The following is a 20,182-nucleotide window of genomic DNA, read 5'->3' on the forward strand; positions in this document are numbered from 1 at the left end:
CAAATGCCTGAACTAAGTAAATCGCAATAAACGACGAAGGGTGCATGCTATATGTCATAGAAGTGTCAAAAAGATGCAATATAACTACAAAAAATATTGCCAAAGAAAAAAAATGTCTATTGAAAAAATTTGTTCAGTATAATATGTACATTTAAACCATAAACAGAACAATCACTGTATATTTTCCAGTTCTGATTACCTGTTATAAGAAATGGAACAACACCAAGAATATTCACAAAGTCAATTCCGATTGCTGCACATAGTCCGAAACTTCCCAAAGTTGCAAGCCCTGCTGCTGTTAGTCCTGCCAATCCAAGCAACATACGCTGCCCAAGTTGGTCGGAACATCTAACAAGGTTTTAATATACATGTAACAAGGCAGTCTGAAAGACAGCTAAATCACCCGCCACTGCTATGGATAGTGAAAGGGTAAACCTTTGATTTTAGCTGTGACCTTGACCTTGAACTGACATGGCTGACTCATGAATTCTGCAAAATGTCTTGATGAGGTGATCATTTGACGCAAGTTTGATGAAAATCCTTCAAGGGGTTAAGGAAATACAGAGTGGACACCAAATGGAAGGCTCAAACCTTCGACCCTTAGTTGTGACCTTGACCTTGAGCTGGCATGGTTGACTCATAATTTCTGCACACCGTTCTGATGAGGTAATCATTTGACCCAAGTTTTATAAAATTCCTTCAAGGGGTTTAGGAGATATAGAGCGGACACGAAATGGAAGGCTCAAACCTTTGACCTTCAGTTGTGACCTTGACCTTGAGCCGACATGGCTGACTCATAAGTTCTGCACATCGCCTTGATGAGGTGGTCGTTTGACCCAAGTTTGATGAAAATCCTTCAAGTGGTTTAGGAGATATAGAGCGGACACAAAATGGAAGGCTCAAACCTTTGACCCTAAGTTGTGACCTTGATTTTGAGCCGGCATGACTGACTCATGGGTTCTGCACATCATCTTGATGAGGTGATCATTTGACCCAAGTTTTATAAAATTCCTTCAAGGTGTTTAAGAGATATAGAGCGGACACAAAATGGAAGGCTCAAACCTTTGACCTTGAGTTGTGACCTTGACCTTGAGCCGGCATGTCTGACTCACGGGTTCTGCACATCGTCTTGATGAGGTGATCATTTGACCCATGTTTTATAAAATTCCTTCAAGGGGTTTAGGAGATATAGAGCGGACACAAAATGGCACAAAATGGCAGGCTCATTGGTGCTGCACATCATCTTGATGAGGTGATCATTTGACCCAAGTTTTATAAAATTCCTTCAAGGGGTTTAAGAGATATAGAGCGGACACAAAATGGCAGGCTCAGACCTTTGACCTTGAGTTGTGACCTTGACCTTGAACCGACAAGGCTGACTCATGGGTTCTGCACATCGTCTTGATGAGGTGATCATTTGACCCAAGTTTCATGAAAATCCTTCAAGGGGTTTAGGACCGGACACGATTTTGTTACGGACGGAAGGACAGACGGAAGGACGAACGGAAGGACGGAAGGACGGACGCAGACCATTCCTATAATCCCTCCGCCACGGCGGGGGATTAATAACTGTTTATTATCAAAATCATAAATATTTTTTTCTTAGTTAAAGAAACCAACAGCTAGAACGATATTTGTGAAAGTTAAAAAGTTTTAAGAGGTGCTCATTTGATGTTATCAAAATATAATTTGGCTTCATATCAAATTTTTAACTTCAAACTCATTTCATCATTCAAGTTACATGTTTTGTGACAATTTTGTTTTTCATTTCCAAACATAAAACAATTGTCTCTTCGTCTGAATCTTTACGGTCGTTCAATAATTTTCTCAGTATTTTTAGGCCGAAACTAACCTTATCTTCAAAGACAAAAAGTAGTAAATAAAAATGAAGCTGATTTTGGTTATTCAAACAAAAGCCTTGGTATAATGAACTAATAGTGTTTGGCAAAGTATAAGATTTTATCGATTTCTTTAAAAATATATTGAATGGCCCTTGCTTAATTCAATACTGAACCAAGAAAAAGAAGCATGAAAGACAACCTTGCAGACATTGTTGCGACACATGCGTAGACCATCATCAGTGAAATAGTAGCAGCAAACAGCAGTATATCCCCGATAATGTTCTCGTGTAGTTCTTCGTCCAAAGAATTAAAATGTCCATACGCTATTTCAAAATGTCTGTTTCTGTAAGATTCTAATTTAGCTTTAAATTCGTTAACCTTGAAAATAAAACATAATAACATAATTTATAGTTTGCCATTTAAGATTCATTTAATCTAAAACAACTTTTCATTAAATCCTTTATCAGGAAATATTAGGTATCGCAAAAAAGTTACCGTTCAGTTCCATTGTGTATTGAAGTTACTAAAATCATTAGATTATATAAAGTTAGTCGATCTTTTGTATCAAAGGTGTGACCTGTCTCATTCTTTATATAATGGTGGGAGGGGGCTCCATGGCCGAGTGGTTAAGGTCGCCGACTTCAAATCACTTGCCTGTCACCGATGTGGGTTCGAGCCTCACTCGGGGCGTTGAATCTTCATGTGAGGAAGCCATTCAGCTGGCTTACGGAAGGTCGGCGGTTCTATGCAGGTACCCGCTCGTTATGAAATAATGCACGGAGGGGCACCTGGGGTCTTTCTCCACCATAAAAGCTGGAAAGTCGTCATATGACCTATTATTGTGTCGGTGTGACTTTAAACCCAACAAAACAAACAAATTTTATATAATATATATTTTATCAAGCATGAAAGGAAACACACGACTTTTATTAACTGAGTATATTTCCTTTTCATACGTTTTATACTAAAGCAAAACTTATTTTATCATACCCATTTGGAAGCAAGATTTCTAGAATTTTCTGTGTCTGAACGAACTGTATATTCTAATTTAAGTAATTCCGTGCCTCGAAGATACTGACCAAGACTATCGAAGCTCTTCCGTCCTGAAAAATGGCTTATATCAATATAAAGATCAATATGGGGTTGTTACGAATCTGTCAACAGCATGTCATTAAATAGTAAATTATAGCAAAACGCTACAAGTTGAATTATACGTTATCACTTGTTGAGCGAAATGATTATTTTACACTGAGATTCAACTGAAACCGTTTATTTATATTTACACGACACAATTTCACTAAAACATACAGGGAATATGGCCAAAAGCACTAAATGCTGTCTAGAAAATATAGGAATATTACATATTATATCAAAACTGTGCATTTTGATGAGGTTTCTGTCTAAACACCTGATGGTACAAAAACACCCTTACCTATTATCTTTATCAAAGTTAAGTGATACATGTATAGTATCAAAGTTGTTTAACAAGATAAGTGATATGTGTGCCCGCTGGCTATCACTAAAAATGACAGAACAAATCATGACTTACTGATACATAAAGGAATAAAATATACCCACATTCGGTAATTTGTATCAGTCTTGGGAATTCCAAATCTATTTGATTTCTTTATATACCACAAGACAACAAATTTATAATTGATATTATTTCAAGAACACTTATTATATACGTACCGCCTGTGTTAAATGCATAATAGCGCGGACCAAACGTCGGGGACAAAAACACAGGATATGTGAGTTGGTCGTTTTCTACCGCAGTAATAAAATCGGCGTCCCATACAATATCACCATCAATGTAACATTTGGAGAAGGCTTTGGCGCATATTTCTGAAAACTAGAAAAAGAGCTCGTAGAACACGAAATTCCCCCTTTATGTATTCAGTAACCTCACAAGGAACAGAAATTATTTGGTCAATGTGCATTAGAAGTTTGACGTACTGACCTCAAATCAATAATTATGGGTCATTTACCAGACAAAAGTGACCTCCGTATCAATTGTGATCTTAGATCAAAGCATTCTCTAGTTATCTGGCAAAAAAGTTCTACTGTTCCGGGTCAATGTGACCTTGATCTTTGAACTACTGATCTGAAAATCAATAGAGATTATCTGTCGGTCATGATCAAACTCCCTATTGTTTCGTGATCCTAGGCTCAAGCGCGTTGTCAAGTTATCGTCCGGAAACGCTTTAACTGTTCCGGATCACTGTGACCTTGACCTTTGACCTACTTATCTCAAAATCAATAGGGATCATTTACTGGTTATAATCACTCTCTTTTTCAATTTTCGTGATCCTAGGCTCAAGCGTTCTCAAGTTATCGCCCGGACATCGTTTAACTGTTCCGGGTCACTGTGATCTTGACCTTTGACCTACTCATCTCAAAATCAAAAGCGTTCATTTGCTCCCTATGAACTTTCATGTTCCTAGGCCCAAGAGTTCTTGAGTTACTGATTTCAAAATAAATAGTGGTCATTTGCTGGTTATTATCAACCTTCTTATTACGTTTCGTGGTCCTAGGACCAAGCGTCCGGAAACGGTTTAACTGTTCCGTTCACTGTAACTTTGACCTTTGACCTACTCATCTCAAAATCAAAAGGTTATCTCCTCGTCATGACAAACCTCCCTATGAACCTTCATGATCCTAGGCCTAAGCGTTCTTCGAAGGTGGCGGTGACATAAAACTTAACCTTTTTAGTATAATCTGATTAATGACATAATAGTCTTTGTTTATACATTTAATAAAAACTGAAAAGATTTGAATAAACTATATAAAATATGAACGACATAAGTTTATCTGTTGTGATATTATTGTTATGTTTATAAACACAAGCAATCGGTCACTACCTAACCGTGTGTGCGTACGTATGTGTGTAAGTGTTTTAAGAGTGATTACTTTCTATTGTACAATACTTAGCTCAATAACAATGAATTCATAAGCATATCCTAAAGGAGGATAGAACATAATTATTGGGTACCACACGGTACTTAAATACTTTGTAGTAACATATTATGCATGTTCATGATTAGTATATAATTAAACAGCCCGCCCGCTTAGCTCAGTAGGTAGAGCGTCGGTCTACGGATCGCGGATTCGTGAGTTCGATCCTCGGGCGGGGCGTATGTTCTCCGTGACTATTTGATAAACGACATTGTGTCTGAAATCATGAGTCCTCCACCTCTGATTCTTGTGGGGAAGTTGGCAGTTACTTGCGGAGAACAGGTTTGTACTGGTACAGAATCCAGGAACACTGGTTAGGTTAACTGCCCGCCGTTATATGACTGAAATACTGTTGAAAAACGGCGTTAAACCAAAAACAAACAAACAAACAAAGTATATAATTAAGTAAATATACTAATCATGAACAGACATAATAATGCGGAAAAGCCCTCATGGCACCTACTAAGCAGTACTCTACTCTACAGAAAATTAAATAGACTCAACGATACTTAATGAACAGGTACTATTAGAAACACTTAGTCCAAGTAACATGACAGCAGACACTGACATCAACGAAAAACAGAAAAGCGCAGACATAGTTTCCCATTAAGACAAACACACGTCCGTTATGAGGCACTCAATCAACATATGTTGGTTCAGAACACAAAAGAAACTAGTAAGATACGCAAAATTAATACAAACAACTAAGTGGTTCAGAGAACAATTTAATTAGTACGATTCCAATAATTAATACACCTAGATGGTTCAGAGAACAACTTAATTCATGCTTAGTGTTTTAGTTAACCACTTACCTGAACCATTGATCCCGTTTCATTTGTTATTGAAATATTCTCGATCATCGAGGAGAAATTTTTTATTTCCTCAAGAACAGTCTTCTCTAACAAATTTCCAGTCGTAGACTTCAGTATCACTCGGGCCCAATAGCCTTCAGTAGTTTGGTGCCTGGGATCAAAATTTGAACCGCTGAGATCTGGAAAAATGCTATGTGCTTGTTCTTCGTCCTTCTCGGCTTCAGAGCCTACAGGAAAAAACATTGAAACATCATCTCAAAAATCATCTGATTGATTCTGCAAAAAAAGGGAAAAAAAAATGTTGAAACATCATTCTCAACGATATGAATTGTGAACATGATTATGCTTCGTTTAGTTTTTACGATAAAAACATTGTTTCCAAAGTCCTCGGGATGCTTCCATAAACACGTGTGATGATGCACGGGAACCAAAATTAAGAAATAACGTTAAATACTTTTGTACAGAATTCTGCATAAATAGGTAATTTTAAATAAAATAAAATAAAATCATTTCAATATGGAAATCATTTGAAATAATTACTTCCTGGATGTGATATGAATGTCAGAATGACTCACCGCTACAAATTCACTTGAAGAAATGTAATTATATGTTAAACTTGCCTTTTGGAAGAAACATATGCTTCACATCTTTGTTCCATTTGAACCTGACCAACCCAATTCCAAGTAATCCATTAACTGTGACAGTTATTATTATCATTTTCCAGGCATGCCTCGAAACAAACAGACCGTACAAAGCAAAAAGGGTTCCTATTTTCTTTTCAACACGTTCGTACAAATTCTTAAAACACGTCATCCTAAAATGTAAGAGAAACAAATACAAGTTAGTAATTATTCTTTTAAAGATGCGCCACATAATACATAATTGTAACTGCATTCTCTTGTATTTCCATGATGGCAATTATACATGATTTGCATGAAAAACGGAGACAAACGAGTATCTTGTTACAAACGGACAGTGACATAATATTATGCCAAGACAATGTGTTTTTATTGAATGAATGTAGAAGTATGCACAGTATTTTATGTATTAAGCCGAGTAAATACCACACTTTTTTCTACAGTGTAAGATAGTTATTACTTCTATGCATTGACTGAATGAGTTTGCAGACGATGTTGTGAAAACACATTAATTCGGGGAGGGCCTAACTGTTCCACCAGTCACCTTGAAATATAGCTGTATTTTATCAGTATTATTAGAATGATTTTCACGAAGTTCATATGGGAGGAAAAAGAAGGTCACTAAGTCGTGATGGGTCTTGAAGGCAACAATTAAAGGATATTTTCTATGTCTATCTTTACTCTAGAAACGCATGTAGGATGTGCCAGTTTCACTAATCTTATACAAATTATACCCTCGTATCTCAGTGCATGCACGTTTGCATTTACATGCCAATCATATTTGAACAAAGTCATACAAAAGTTTCTTTTTACATTTTAAAGGTATCAATTACCATTCACTCATTAGCTTGTTAACTTTAATAAGATAAGAGAAACTAAATAAAGTACCTGAAAGTACGCACTAACCTTTGAAAATATGTGAGAAAGACGTATATTTCATATTGTTGGAGAGATTTAAAAAAATAATACAGGAAACATTTTATGCAAGAAAACAAAGAAGCGCAATTGTTTTAATGCTAAGCAAGTAAATGATACTTTGGGGTATTCTTTTTTTGTTATTTGTTAAAATGTACTGTTTCTATAAATACTTATTTGTGCTTTTGTAATTTCAAAACTGTGATACATTTCGCAAGGATTTAATTTTTCCCAGATCCACAGTGTCACAACATGTATATTAAAAAAGCCGCTTCCGATTAATGACATATTTAATTGAATGCCTTTGTTTACATGTGATTCGACCTTGTGCAAATCTAAATTTTACGAAAGTAATACGCGTGATAGTATTTTTTGAGAAATAAATACACCTAAATGTATAACGTATTCACGATGACATTTTCAAACGTTATTTTAGCTGTTACATATCAGTGTATTCCCGTTTTGGTTTGATGCACTTCAAGAAGTAATTCAAGAGTGAAAAAGAGCTGCTTAATGTGTATCTCAAAACGTTTAAAGATTTTTGTCGTTGTTATCTACAGAAATCTACCTTAAAAGTCAATGAGTCATGCAGTGCGGACGGAAGTAAAATTATCTACTGTTTTAAACACTATACGAGGGGTGTTCAAAAAATTTTGAGACTAATGCGCTTCCGTAGAAAGTTACCATTTGATTTTCACGAATTTCACGGGATGTTATTGTTAGTATTTCGTTGACAATCGAGTAAAATTGCATTGAAATCAAATCAAGCGTTTTAAAGTTATTGTGCATTATTTATCATATACTCGTATACACTGGTCAATTGTACATTTAGACCACGATAATCCGTAAATAGCCAATCGCAAAGCAGACTTGTACCCGTCTATATTTCATATACAACGGTAGCGTTGTATATATATCGGGGGAAACTTGGGCAAAAAACGCGTGAATTTCGTGTCAATTTACCATCGAACAATACAGGCTAACGCCGGAGTTAAATGACCTTGCAATATTCTCACCAGTTATCAATGGGATAAAAAATATGACTGACTGCGGGTAAATTCAGTTGCCAACGTCTAAATATTAATATCGTAAAAATGACCCCATGTTATTGGATATCAAATTGAATTACAATAAACTACATACTTGTAGTGTAGAACCAACTGGGTAAAAACGTAATTTACACATTCAGTTGTTCGAAACTTTAACGGTCGATTAACTTTATCTGTAGATTTCGACAATTTAGAAAACTTTGAAAATCAAATGTACTTCGGGACTTGTTAAGGATTATAAACACTAAATCATCTTTACAGTAAAATTAAAACATCATACTAGTGTTTCCCACGCACCAAGACTAGTATCTTGAATAGAAATTTAACAGGCGGTTAGTTTAACAGCTTAATGCAGTGGCCATGGGTTCGAGCACCATTGGAGTCACGGCCATGACCTCATATGACCCCAGTACTGGTTTTCATAGGAAACGGGCTCGAGAATGGTTACAATAAGCTTAAAGCTTTCATCACAAACGAGCTAAAACAAATTAGTATAAACTAAACTAAATTAAATTACAGCCCGTTAATGTTTCGAACAACTTGACCCAGTCAGAAAGTAGAACAACTACATCATTCTTACAAGAAGGGCACGACATAGTAAAAAGTGTTCGTAGTCCTACGAGCATCTACGCAATAACTATATCCTGATAAAAAAAATAACTAACTAACTAAATAAATAAATAAATAGATAGATAAATAAACACCGTCACTGGTTTCTGTTTAAATAAGAACGAAAAATGAATATAACCATTATTATTTTGTCACTTTACACCGATTGTTGAAAAGTGATTTCTAATAGAATCTGATAATTTGTATGTGATTATGTATATTACCAGTAAGCACTAGTCCATACTTAAAATACCAGATTACCTTAAACAACAATATTATTTTTATCCAACATGTTTACCTCCGATTTGCTGTCAGCCTTTTTTTGTAGTTTCGGAACCTGGCTATCTTTTTGAATCAACCTATCTGTCATCGTGTTTCGCCAACATGCAAACCCCTCACAAAAACAAGTTGTTCAGCATGCAGTTCAATTCTGAGTAGTTTTGAGAAATCCATATTTAACTGTTTGGCATTTGTGATTGCAAATGACTCAAGGTGTTAATGAACTTTAAATCTTAGTAAATCCGGTATTTGAGTAAAACTTAATTTTTTACAAATAACCTGCATTCTTTCATATGCCTTACTGACAAATGAGCGCTAACGGTACAAAGATAATATTACTCTTATAAAAACACGTTAATCCTAATTTCTATAGAACGCGTGGGAGAGTTTTCAATAATTGCAGTTTTTATGTCACGTGGTCTAAGTCGGATAGACAACTCGTGCCGTTGTCTACGGGATATATACAACTCGCTTTGCTCGTTGTATATATCCCGTAGACAACGGCACTCGTTGTCTATCCTATACGTAAATATGAAACCTAGTGAAAAAATAGAGATTCGAGGATATATAAAAGTGTGGTGTAGTTTAGGAATTACTGCAGAGAAGATTCTGAATGAAGTGCATAAACACTTTCGAATCATCAGTGTATCGAGAAGCACAGTTTACAGGTGGTTCAAAGCATTCACTAATGGACTAAATAATGTCAAAGACAGGAACCGTTCTGGCAGACCTCAGACAGCAATCACTTCCAGAAACATTGCTGCTGTGAAAACCCTCATAGAAGATGATGCTCGGTACACGGTACGTGAGATAGCTAGTTATCTGAACTTATCAACGAGAACAGTTCAGAACATTCTGACGAAGAAATTGTATTTAAGAAAGATTTGTTCCAGATGGGTGCCCCATCTCCTGACCGAGGATGAGAAAAAAGAAAGAGTGCGTTGTGCTAAAGAAACATTGAAAAGAATCGAAGTGCTCAATTCCAGGAAAATAAATGAACTGATTACGGGAGATGAAACATGGATCTACTACTTCGAGCCACAGAGACGCATAACCAACAAGCAATGGCTCTGCAAAGACCAGCCTAGACCCATCATTGCTAAAAGGACCAAGAGTGCCAAAAAAGTCATGTATGCTGTTTTCTTTAACTCGCAGGGCCCTGTGGTACAGATTGCAGTTCCAGAAGGAAAAACTGTCACTGGAAAATTCTATCGGGATAAGGTCTTGAAACGTGTCAAGGCGTTTTATGAAAATCGTCGGCCTAGAGCAGGTTTAAGAGGGCTGTACCTCATTCATGATAACGCTTCGTCTCATAAAAGTGATGTAGTGCAAAGGTTCATTGAGGCAGAAAAAGTTGTACAAGTGGAGCATCCCCCTTATTCTCCTGATCTTAGTCCATGTGACTTTTTTTCTCTTCCCTGAAGTCAAGAAGCGGCTGTCTGGGCGACGTTACGCATCACGCAGCGCGCTGGGAAGTGCGCTATGTCAGTGTCTTTTGAGTATCCCCAAGGGGGACTACTCTGACGCCTTCCGGAGGTGGATCGATCGACTTCAGAAGTGTATTCGTGTTCGTGGAAACTATTTTGAGGGATTAAAATAGAATGGAATTTCATATCTTTTGTTGTTTTTATTCTATTGCTACAGTCTTTGAACACCCCTCGTACAACGCATATACTTGCATTTACTACTTGCTTGTACCTAATATTAAAGTTTGATCTAATTTAGAAACATAAACTCGTCATATTGATCCATGATGTCAACTTCCGTTTTCAATCAGACATTAACTACGCCGAGCGGTTGTATCAGTTTCTAAGGCGTGGACTATCGATCGATGATATATTATCTATAAATAGCTAGAAAAACAACGCTCAAAGTAGCACCCTACAATAAATATAGAAGCTTTTTAACAAAGTTTATATTTTCAAACAAGAAAACAGAACAGTAGCAGTGCAGTAGTAGTAAAAATAATTAAAGGTTATTATATAATGCAGCTCAAAGTAAAGTGAAAACAATGTGTACCTTTCTACTAGATATCCGTAGAGTTTAGTTGTCTTCCATTGAACCGTTTCTTTCAATGTTACATTAAACTATGAATTTTACGGTGTCTAGTTTTTCCAGTTGCACATTGTCAAGGAAGATTTACATGTATACGTTGAGATAAACATAAATAACGTGTGTATTGAAATACTGTTCGCATACTGAAAATAACTATCGATTAATTCATTCTGCGCGGACAGGTCTGCATTACATGCAATAGAATGATTACCAATAGGACGGAAGTTAAATACTCTGTATATATAAGTGTAATCATATCTCTTAATCAAACGTACGATCAAGTTTCGCGCCAAAATTAGAAACTGCGTTTCCGTTTTACAAGTCATGTTAAGGGTTGTAATTATATCTGTGCCGTTCCGTGAAGAATAATATAATCAAATATAGATTTGGAACCCAAATATTCATGAAAACGGTATTTTTATTTAAATCTGAAGATGTGAAGAAGTTATCTTCATTATTTGTAGAACAGCAATGTTTTTGAAGTCTGTCAAATTGTAAATCTTTAATAAGACAGTATGTATTAAGTATGCAGGGGTGATAAAAGTTTAATAAAATATAACTAGCCCGTATATATTTCTGGTTTCATCAAGGGCTTTTCCGCTAAAATTTACAAATTTCTCATGATGCATGGATATTGTTTTGATTTTGGTTGTCATGACAACACAAACAACATATATTTGTATAACACCTTAGCATCTGATTTGTCTTAAGGTAGTTCTGCACGTTTTGATCGAAATTTTTTCTACAATGTAGAATTTAATTAAACTCTGATTTTTCAAAACTTCAGAATATACCTAGAAAATTCAACAAATAAAAAAGAAATGGTCGTGTGCTTGATTTTTTGCTAGACTGATTTGAAAAATTCGGACCTTACGCAATATTTCATAATGAGAGTCTATGGGAAAATCATAACTTTCATAACATTTTCGCGAATAGATTTTTTTCTACAATGTAGATTTTGATGAAACTTCTCACAGTTGTAGATAAACATGGCGCCTATAATTTGGTGAAATAAAATGGACAGGTCCGTGTGCTTATTTTTGAGATATTTGACCATGATTAAAGTAAACCGAACATTTCACGCTAATTTTAAGACATTATTTTGTTTTTTTAGCGTGTCATATGTTTTCATATCATATTTTGACTTTAGAGATATAGTAACAGTGCCACTGTAATAAATTTATTCACAGGTTTCGATTAAAGCATAGAATTATTTTCATTTCCGTGCGTCGAATCCAGGCTTTATTCTACGTTTTCCGGATAAATGACGTTACGCCATCACTTCCGGTTTATCAAACGTGCAGAACTACCTTAAATAACGTAATGACAACATGCTAGTGGCTAGATTTTGCTAATGAATAAACACACTACATTCAGTTTGGAAAGAGAACATCATCAGTATATTAACAAATGATTCAGCAAATATAGTAATCATGTGGTACATTCCATCTGACAGCATAATTAAGAAAATTGCGAGTAGATGATAAACAAGATAATTAAAAAATATATGTTTTCAAGAGTATCATCTGTTACATAAAATTAACAAATATTTTTATGGGTAAAACGTCCACTATTATATATATATATATGTTATGGTCTACAAGTACTTTATAGAAAAGTAATAAACAAAGAGTACTTAAAGGGACTGATCTCCAGATCGATCGACAACAAAAAACAAATACTTTTGTAGTTATCTGGAAATAAATGCTATGTTTCTTAAGAAGGCTTTAAAACTTAATTACTGACAAACTCTATGTTACGGAAACACATGAGAAATTGCTGTTTCTACCTCTTTTTTACGATGAACATCGAAAAGCGTTTGTAACGCTTTACTCCAGGTAAACTGTCTCGATTATAAATACATTGTATCTATATTTTGAAGTCATAATTCACTAATTCCGCTCTAGCGCTATTGGTTACGACAACGACCACCAGGGTTCGATTCCCGACGCGGTCATCTTTTTTTCTTGATTTTGAATTTTTAAAATATTTTGGACCCATATCCAAATGTTCATAAAATGACCAAACTTCAATTATTCAAAAAAAAAAAAAAAAAAAAAAAGAAGGATTAATTCTGTAATTCTGGCCACATCCGGAGGTCAGTGCCTTTTATAAATTATTTTTGATACAAATACAACTGTCTGTAAGTGCATGTACAAAAATGCACATACATATACACATACATATTTATACATACATATACACATTATATAAGACAGATCGCATTTTTTGAAAATAATTTTGTGCTTTAAGATTTTAGTTCGCTCTAGGGTTCACAATTAATATTGATTATTAACAGTTATTCATACAACCGTTTTATTATCGATTTATCATCATTAATTAACAAACGACAATCTGTTTAATATTTTGAACTTTTAAAGAAACAAAGTTTGATGCAGTTTAAGTAAATTCCTATGTGCTAATGATTTACAATACACAAACAATTAATACAAAATTACCTGTACATTAGAAATATCTCAAATAACATAGCGTATCTACAGATAGACATACAGTCATTGCATGCCACTAGCTTTCACTCACCTAGATTCTATTTAATTTTCTAGAATGATAATTCCTTTGTACAAAATATTGTAATAAATGTTTATAATAATAATTTTGCCCTTTTCTATTTGTCCCCAGCAATTTTATTAATTTTAAAACTTTGTTTGGGATCTTAATTCACTTTCTGCAATTCACTATCATACAATGTTCTTTCAATTTCTTCGTTCTGAAAATCATTGAGTCTATATATAAAACACATCCCTCCTTCTCATCCATTTTTTTGTTGGGTTTAACGTATTTAACATGTGACCTATAATTGTGTCAGTGTTTTGTTAAACCCAGCAAAAACAAAAACAAAATTCTCAGTGAATTCTAAAGCAAACAATGGAATTACTGCAATCATACCTGTGTCATATCTTTCCTCCTCTTTTAAAATTTGTTTATGATCTATGAACTTATTTAATTTTTATGATGTTGACTTTAGGACAAAAGAAACAAACGTCGTCTATGTTTACGGGAATACCCTGCACAATTTCTATTAGTGACAGGACAGTCCCTCTTTTGGTATTGTAGGGTGGTTGCCATCACTTGTAAATCAATACGCTTTTGCCTATTGTCGATTCAATGTTCTGCGCAAGATTTTGTAACCACTTACTGCCAAACGATGTCTTTTCAACAATTGGTGGGCCGAAATATCATGAGCTATAGTAAATGGATGGAAGAAGATAACTTCTTCCTCCAGTGGTGATTGTAGATACGCTTCATTGAGTCACATACACTTCTTGTAGAAGAGTAAGAGGCGGTCATGGTAGTGATAACGTTTAGCTGACCTGAGGAGGAGAAGGTGGTGCTGTCGATAGAAACGCTTCATCCACCTGTGCTCCTAAATGTTCTTCGTTTGGGGCCTCTGCTGCAGATTTGTTTCATTTTTACCCTTTGTACGTTCTAATTCCATGTGTGCCCCAAAAGACTAAGCATTTTTCCACATCTTACAAATTCCTGGTGACATTCTGAACAAATTGAACAAGGCAATCGGTAACATCCGAAGCAAATACCCAAAAATGGGGCCAATTCAAAACAGGGTCAGATAGAGTTATGGTTCTTAGTTACTGCACTCCCGCTCAATGTGTTCTATAAGAATTTAAAGTTTGAAGAAAGTATTTCTAATAGTTAAGGAGAGATGCTCTGGACAAAGTTCTTAATACAAAGGGAGGTAATTAAAAAATGAGACCAGCTAGAATTATGGTTCTTAGTTACGGCACTTCCTCTTACTGACCTCTATAAATTTTTGAAGTATTGAATCAATCATGTTTATACTTTTCAAATAATACACCAGAAAAGTTTTCATACATAAAGGGAGATAATTAAAAAAACAGGGTAAGCTAGAGTTATTGTTCTTTAACAATGCATTCCCTCTCACTGATTTCTATCAATATGTAAAGCATTACGTTAATCCCTTATATAGTTTTCAAGTTATGCTCTGGACAAACTTTTTTCACAGAAGCGGAGATAATTCGAAAGTCAGCCTGAGTTATGGTTCTTTGACACTGCACATCTTCGTATTGACCTCTATCAATATATAAAGTATCAAGTCAATCACTTTCATAGTTTTGGACTGCACCAGATAATATTTTTACAAAAAGGGAGATAATTCAAAAACGGGACCACCTAGAGTTATGGTTCCTTATCACTGCAATTCCTCTCAATGAACTCTACCATTGTGTGAAGTTACAACTTAGAATCTTCAATACCTTTTTTTGAGTTATGCTCCGGACAAGAAATGTGACGGACGGACAGACAAACGGACGGACGGACGAACGGACAAGGTGGCGACTATATGCCCCCCAAACCTCGGGGAGCATAAAAATATGAGTACATCCTCTCATTTTAGTAGTCAGACACAAAATGAAGCAAATACCTATTTTTATATTCTTTAATAAAACGTTTAGCCGGTGAAATATCTCTGTTTATTAAAAGAGACTGAAAAAAATAAGACTAAATACCTTTTCATTAGATATCCTTAAAAGTGCACTTATAAGGTATAAATTATAACGACGCATTTGACAGTTAATGTTGAGTTGATCAAACATACAAAACAGTATAAAAAGTTAATATAAACATTTATCTAAAATAAAACATTTCAAGATTTTACAAACACGTAAAACCGGTTTAACTGTTTATTGAAAATGATAAGTTCGATTTATGTAAAAACATTCACGTGCGGCGCGTGTACTAATAAGCTTACGGCGGGCCTCCACGGTCGATCGACTTCGAATCACTTGCCCTCCTTCCATCATCAAAGCTGGAATGTCGCCATATGACCTACAATTGTGTCGGTGCGACATTAAACACGCCCCCACCCCACCCACACACAAAATAATTACGGCTTTAGATGAATTCACATTAGAGTTGTATACCAGCGTTTAACTAAACGTTTTTCCTAATCAATTAAATAGTTACTGTATTGCCAGTCATGCAAGTTCAAACGTATTAGTTAAGGTGGTTCTGCACGTTTGGATCAGATTTTTTTCTACAATGTTGCATTTGATTAAACCCTGTTTTTTAAAACTTAAAAATATACTTAGAAAATTCGGCAAATAAAAACATAGGGTCGTGTGCTTGTTTTTTGCGAGACTGTTTTGAAAAAAAAATGAACCTCACAAGTTTATCGTGATAATGGAAGTCTCTGGGATAATAAAAGTTTTGATAACATTTTCGCAAATAGAAAATGTTCTACAATGTACATTTTGATGCAATTTCTCACAGTTGTAAATAAAGATATTGTCTATAATATGGTGAAATAAAATGTATATGTCCGTGTTCTTGTTTTTGAATTGTTTGCCTATGATTAAAGAGATCAGTATATTTCAAGCTGATTTTCAGACAATATTTGGTCTTATTTAACATGTTAAATGTTTTAATGTCATATTTTCTTTCCTTTGAAAATATAGTAACTTTGCCGTTTTAATAAATTTACTCATGGGTTGCCATTAATTCATGAAATAATTTTCATTCCAGGTTGGTCGTTTAATGATTAACAAACAGGGTGGAATAAAATTAAGATTTCTTTCAGAGTAGACTTAATATGATTTAGGTTTTGATTTATGTGACATACTTACTGTGCATATTATGCACATTTATTACTGATCTGTACGCAGTCTGGTAATTTCTTTGATTGATATGTATTTTGTAATTGTATTTAATTTCAAATGTATCTGTTAATTACCTACTATTTATGGCTCAGATTATTTGATCGTTTTATGTGTGTTTCGAGGAATGTACGTTATAAGTTAGAGTCTTATGACTGATAAGCGTCTCATACAATTTGTTTTCTTTGTTATTTTCTAATTAATTTGACAAGTACATTTGATTACTGAATATCTTTCTTATTGCTTCAGACTAAATAAGTCGTGGCTCACAACTTTGAAGAATGTCAAATGCTGCCCAAGCGCAGAATTTAGAATCAGCAGCCGTGCGTGATAAACTAAATGTATCGGGAACAGGGTTACAACGCTTTTTGAATGGAATACAAATTATAAAGAAATATAGAACAAAACAATGCGATTATCAAGAAATATAGAACAAAACAAAGCGAATTATAAAGAAATATAGAACAAAGCAAAGCCAATAATAAAGAAATATAGAACAAAACAATACGGATTATAAAGACATTATAGAAAAAAACAAAGCGAATTATAAAGAAATATAGAAGAAAACAAATCGAATTATAAAGAAATATAGAACAAAACGAAAAACCTGGGAAAATTGAAACGCTGATATTCGTTACTTCTGTAAAGTCGCATTTTATGGAAGCAGAACTGAGGGTTTCAAGGTTACGACGAAACTTAAGGTCTGAAACAAACGAAACGGTACGATGTCACGTCCATCCTTCCGTGTATCCGTTCAGTAAGTAAAAGTGACTGATGAAAATGTAATTTGTCACAGTAAAGAAACAGGGCATGCTATCTAGTAAACTTGTTATTAGGAATAATTATACTATCCATAGGATTCCGCATTTAGATTCCATATAGTATATAATTGTTATTTCTATTTCTAATACATTCCATAATATGAAAAAAATATAGAGAATACAATTATACTAATCATTATTCTAACATGGCTCAAATTGATTTCCAGTTAAACAAAGAAGAAAATCAAACGCAGTATATCCTGCGATAAACAACGGTTGACGCACGGACCGGTAAGAGAGCATTATGACGTCAATTTTGACGTCATGTAGCCGCCTGACGTCCGATACATTACTCCTCGCGTAAATGAATTTCAGCACAACATTTATTGAAATATATCAACTTGTGCATGTCAGAATGAAAACAATCAAGGCCTTCTTGTGATTTATCGTCTAAATTACCACGGTTCATCGTTCAGATGCTTTAGTATTTAACCACTCGGGCTAACGCCCTCGTGGTTCAATTCCTACGCATCTGAACTCTGAACCGTGGTAAATTAGACGATAAACAACGCGAAGGCCTTGATTGTTTGTTAAGTATATGGAATCTAAATGAGGAATCATGTAAACCTTGATTGTAAATAAGTGTAAAGTTCGTGTATATTTGTTCAATTTGGATATTTAGTAAATCGTTGTTGCAATAATATTTTGATTCGGAACGATGACTTTGAAATATTTTGTTTGTGTAAATAAGAGGGGAATTATATAGACACGCGTCCACTTTCGATTTGAACCGGTCCTATTTCACAACTTTCAAATGTCTTACGTCAAGAAATGCTTTCGCTCTGCAAACCGACCTGCATGTAATAAACATTTCTGAGCAGAACTGCAATGTTCGTTTTTTTTATATAAGGTTTTAAATGTATCACAGAAAGTAAAAATTTTCCCTTTCCTGTTTACATTTCTCGTATAGTTCCGGTCATAAGCGCTGCCACAGAAGTAGCATTGCCTCTTTTTTTAACAACACACATCCAAAAGAAGAGGGGAGCTACAGTGTCGTGATAATATTTAAACCCTTTCATACATTTTAATATTTACATAATTTTTGAGCCGCTCCATGAGAAAACCAACATAGCGCATTTGCGACCAGCATGAATCCAGAACGGCCTGCGCAACCGCGCAGCCTTGTCAGAATCCATTCCCTTCGCTTTCAAAGCCTATTGCAATTAGAGAAACCATTAGCGAACAGCATGGATCCTGACCAGACTGCGTGGAAGCGCTGGCTGGTCTGGATCCATGCTGGTCGCAAATGCACTATGTTGTTTTTCTCATGGTGCGGCTCAAATATCTTTTATATTTTCAGACTAAATGAAGTAGCAAGGTACGGCCCATTTGTGAAAATGTTACTGACACAGTTCAGTGATAAGCTTAACTAATAATTTAAAAGACAGTAAGTACGCATTTTTGCAGAAAAGTGGACTGTTATCAAAATTAAAATGTTTAACGTTTCAAAAGAGTAAAAAAATCGCAAATACCTTTTCTCTAAACACCAATCAACTTCATTAAACTTTCATAAAAAGGCAATAAAAATGATTTCCTTCTTTTCAATTAATTTATCCAAAATTCATTTTTCAATGCAACTGTAGTAATGCGACTTTTTAAATGACGTGGCTACATATGCAACTGTATAACTTAACGATTGAATAAATAAATCTTCCGTGTTGCAAGTATGACGCATTTACACAAGGTATTCGATAGATTTACAAATTTAAATACTACAAAAACAACTCAACAATAATATCAAGGACATTGTAAAAATAATATGACAAAAACAACGAAGATTAGTGACCTTACCGGGTTTAAAGTTTTATCACATTCATAAAACATAACACACACGAAATATAGATGATATCTAAATTCTAAATTGGTAGCAGTCTGTATTTAATCATATGTTAAAGGTCAACTAACATCACATGGTTGGTCCTAACCTTATAGTCACATTTTGGAAACACAATGAGCGATACATTTTTATCATTAGTCTATTTAATCAGATTGAATATTAGGTTTAATGAATTTATGGGTAGTACTATAATATGGTTCATACAGACCTTCCAAAAAAAAAATTCAAGTAGTTTTCAAAGAGTTTTCAAGTAGTTTTCCTCTATTTTCAAGGACTAAAATGGGCGCAATATCACTGTTGCTGAGACATGAAATAACAAATTTAAATCCAATTTAGGACAAATTTAAACAATGTAACACAAGATTTACCTTCGACGCATCACGGATAAATTACACAGTGTGAAAATTACTGGAAAGAGCATAAAACACGTAAAGTACAGTACCGTACCGTACTATCGCCGACTCCGTGGCAGGCCCTAATGGCGGTAACGGTTGTTTTATTTTCGTCGTTTTTTAGTTTATTTTGGTCCGTTTATAATGTTTGTCCGTTTTCACTTCGCACCCGACGAATTTAAGGACTATTTGCCATCTTTTGTACGTTTTTTTAGTTTCTGACTGTTACAAAATTCAAGTAGTATTCAAGGAGTAGGCATCAAATTCAAGGACTTTTCATGGCCTGTGCGAACCATGTATAAGGTTCTTACCTGCCTGCCTGTGTACC

At 34.8% G+C, this 20,182-nt stretch overlaps 1 protein-coding gene across 12 annotated transcripts in view; it reads right to left on the reverse strand.

Moving 5' to 3' along the window:
* The window catches only part of LOC123554671 (patched domain-containing protein 3-like), a 40,875-nt gene extending 21,439 nt beyond the window's left edge, over window positions 1–19,436 (reverse strand). For 6 of the 12 annotated variants that reach the window (XM_053547834.1, XM_053547823.1, XM_053547827.1 and 3 more), the window contains exons 1-7: window positions 11,118–11,351; window positions 6,229–6,422; window positions 5,609–5,835; window positions 3,534–3,693; window positions 2,832–2,944; window positions 2,041–2,219; window positions 200–348 (exon numbers count right to left, since the gene is read on the reverse strand). In XM_053547834.1, coding sequence (XP_053403809.1) covers window positions 200–348; window positions 2,041–2,219; window positions 2,832–2,944; window positions 3,534–3,693; window positions 5,609–5,835; window positions 6,229–6,421 — 1,021 coding nt within the window. In that variant the 5' untranslated portion in view covers window position 6,422; window positions 11,118–11,351. Of the gene's footprint in view, window positions 1–199; window positions 349–2,040; window positions 2,220–2,831; window positions 2,945–3,533; window positions 3,694–5,608; window positions 5,836–6,228; window positions 6,423–9,117; window positions 9,250–11,117; window positions 11,353–19,097; window positions 19,238–19,416 lie in introns of those variants that run through there. The other 6 variants (XM_053547825.1, XM_053547826.1, XM_053547829.1 and 3 more) reach the window with 6 other exon arrangements.
* Window positions 19,437–20,182: the final 746 nt, after the last annotated feature.

The sequence above is a fragment of the Mercenaria mercenaria genome, chromosome 7 (genome assembly GCF_021730395.1).
Source record: "Mercenaria mercenaria strain notata chromosome 7, MADL_Memer_1, whole genome shotgun sequence".
In the NCBI taxonomy this organism is placed as follows: Eukaryota; Metazoa; Mollusca; class Bivalvia; order Venerida; family Veneridae; genus Mercenaria; species Mercenaria mercenaria.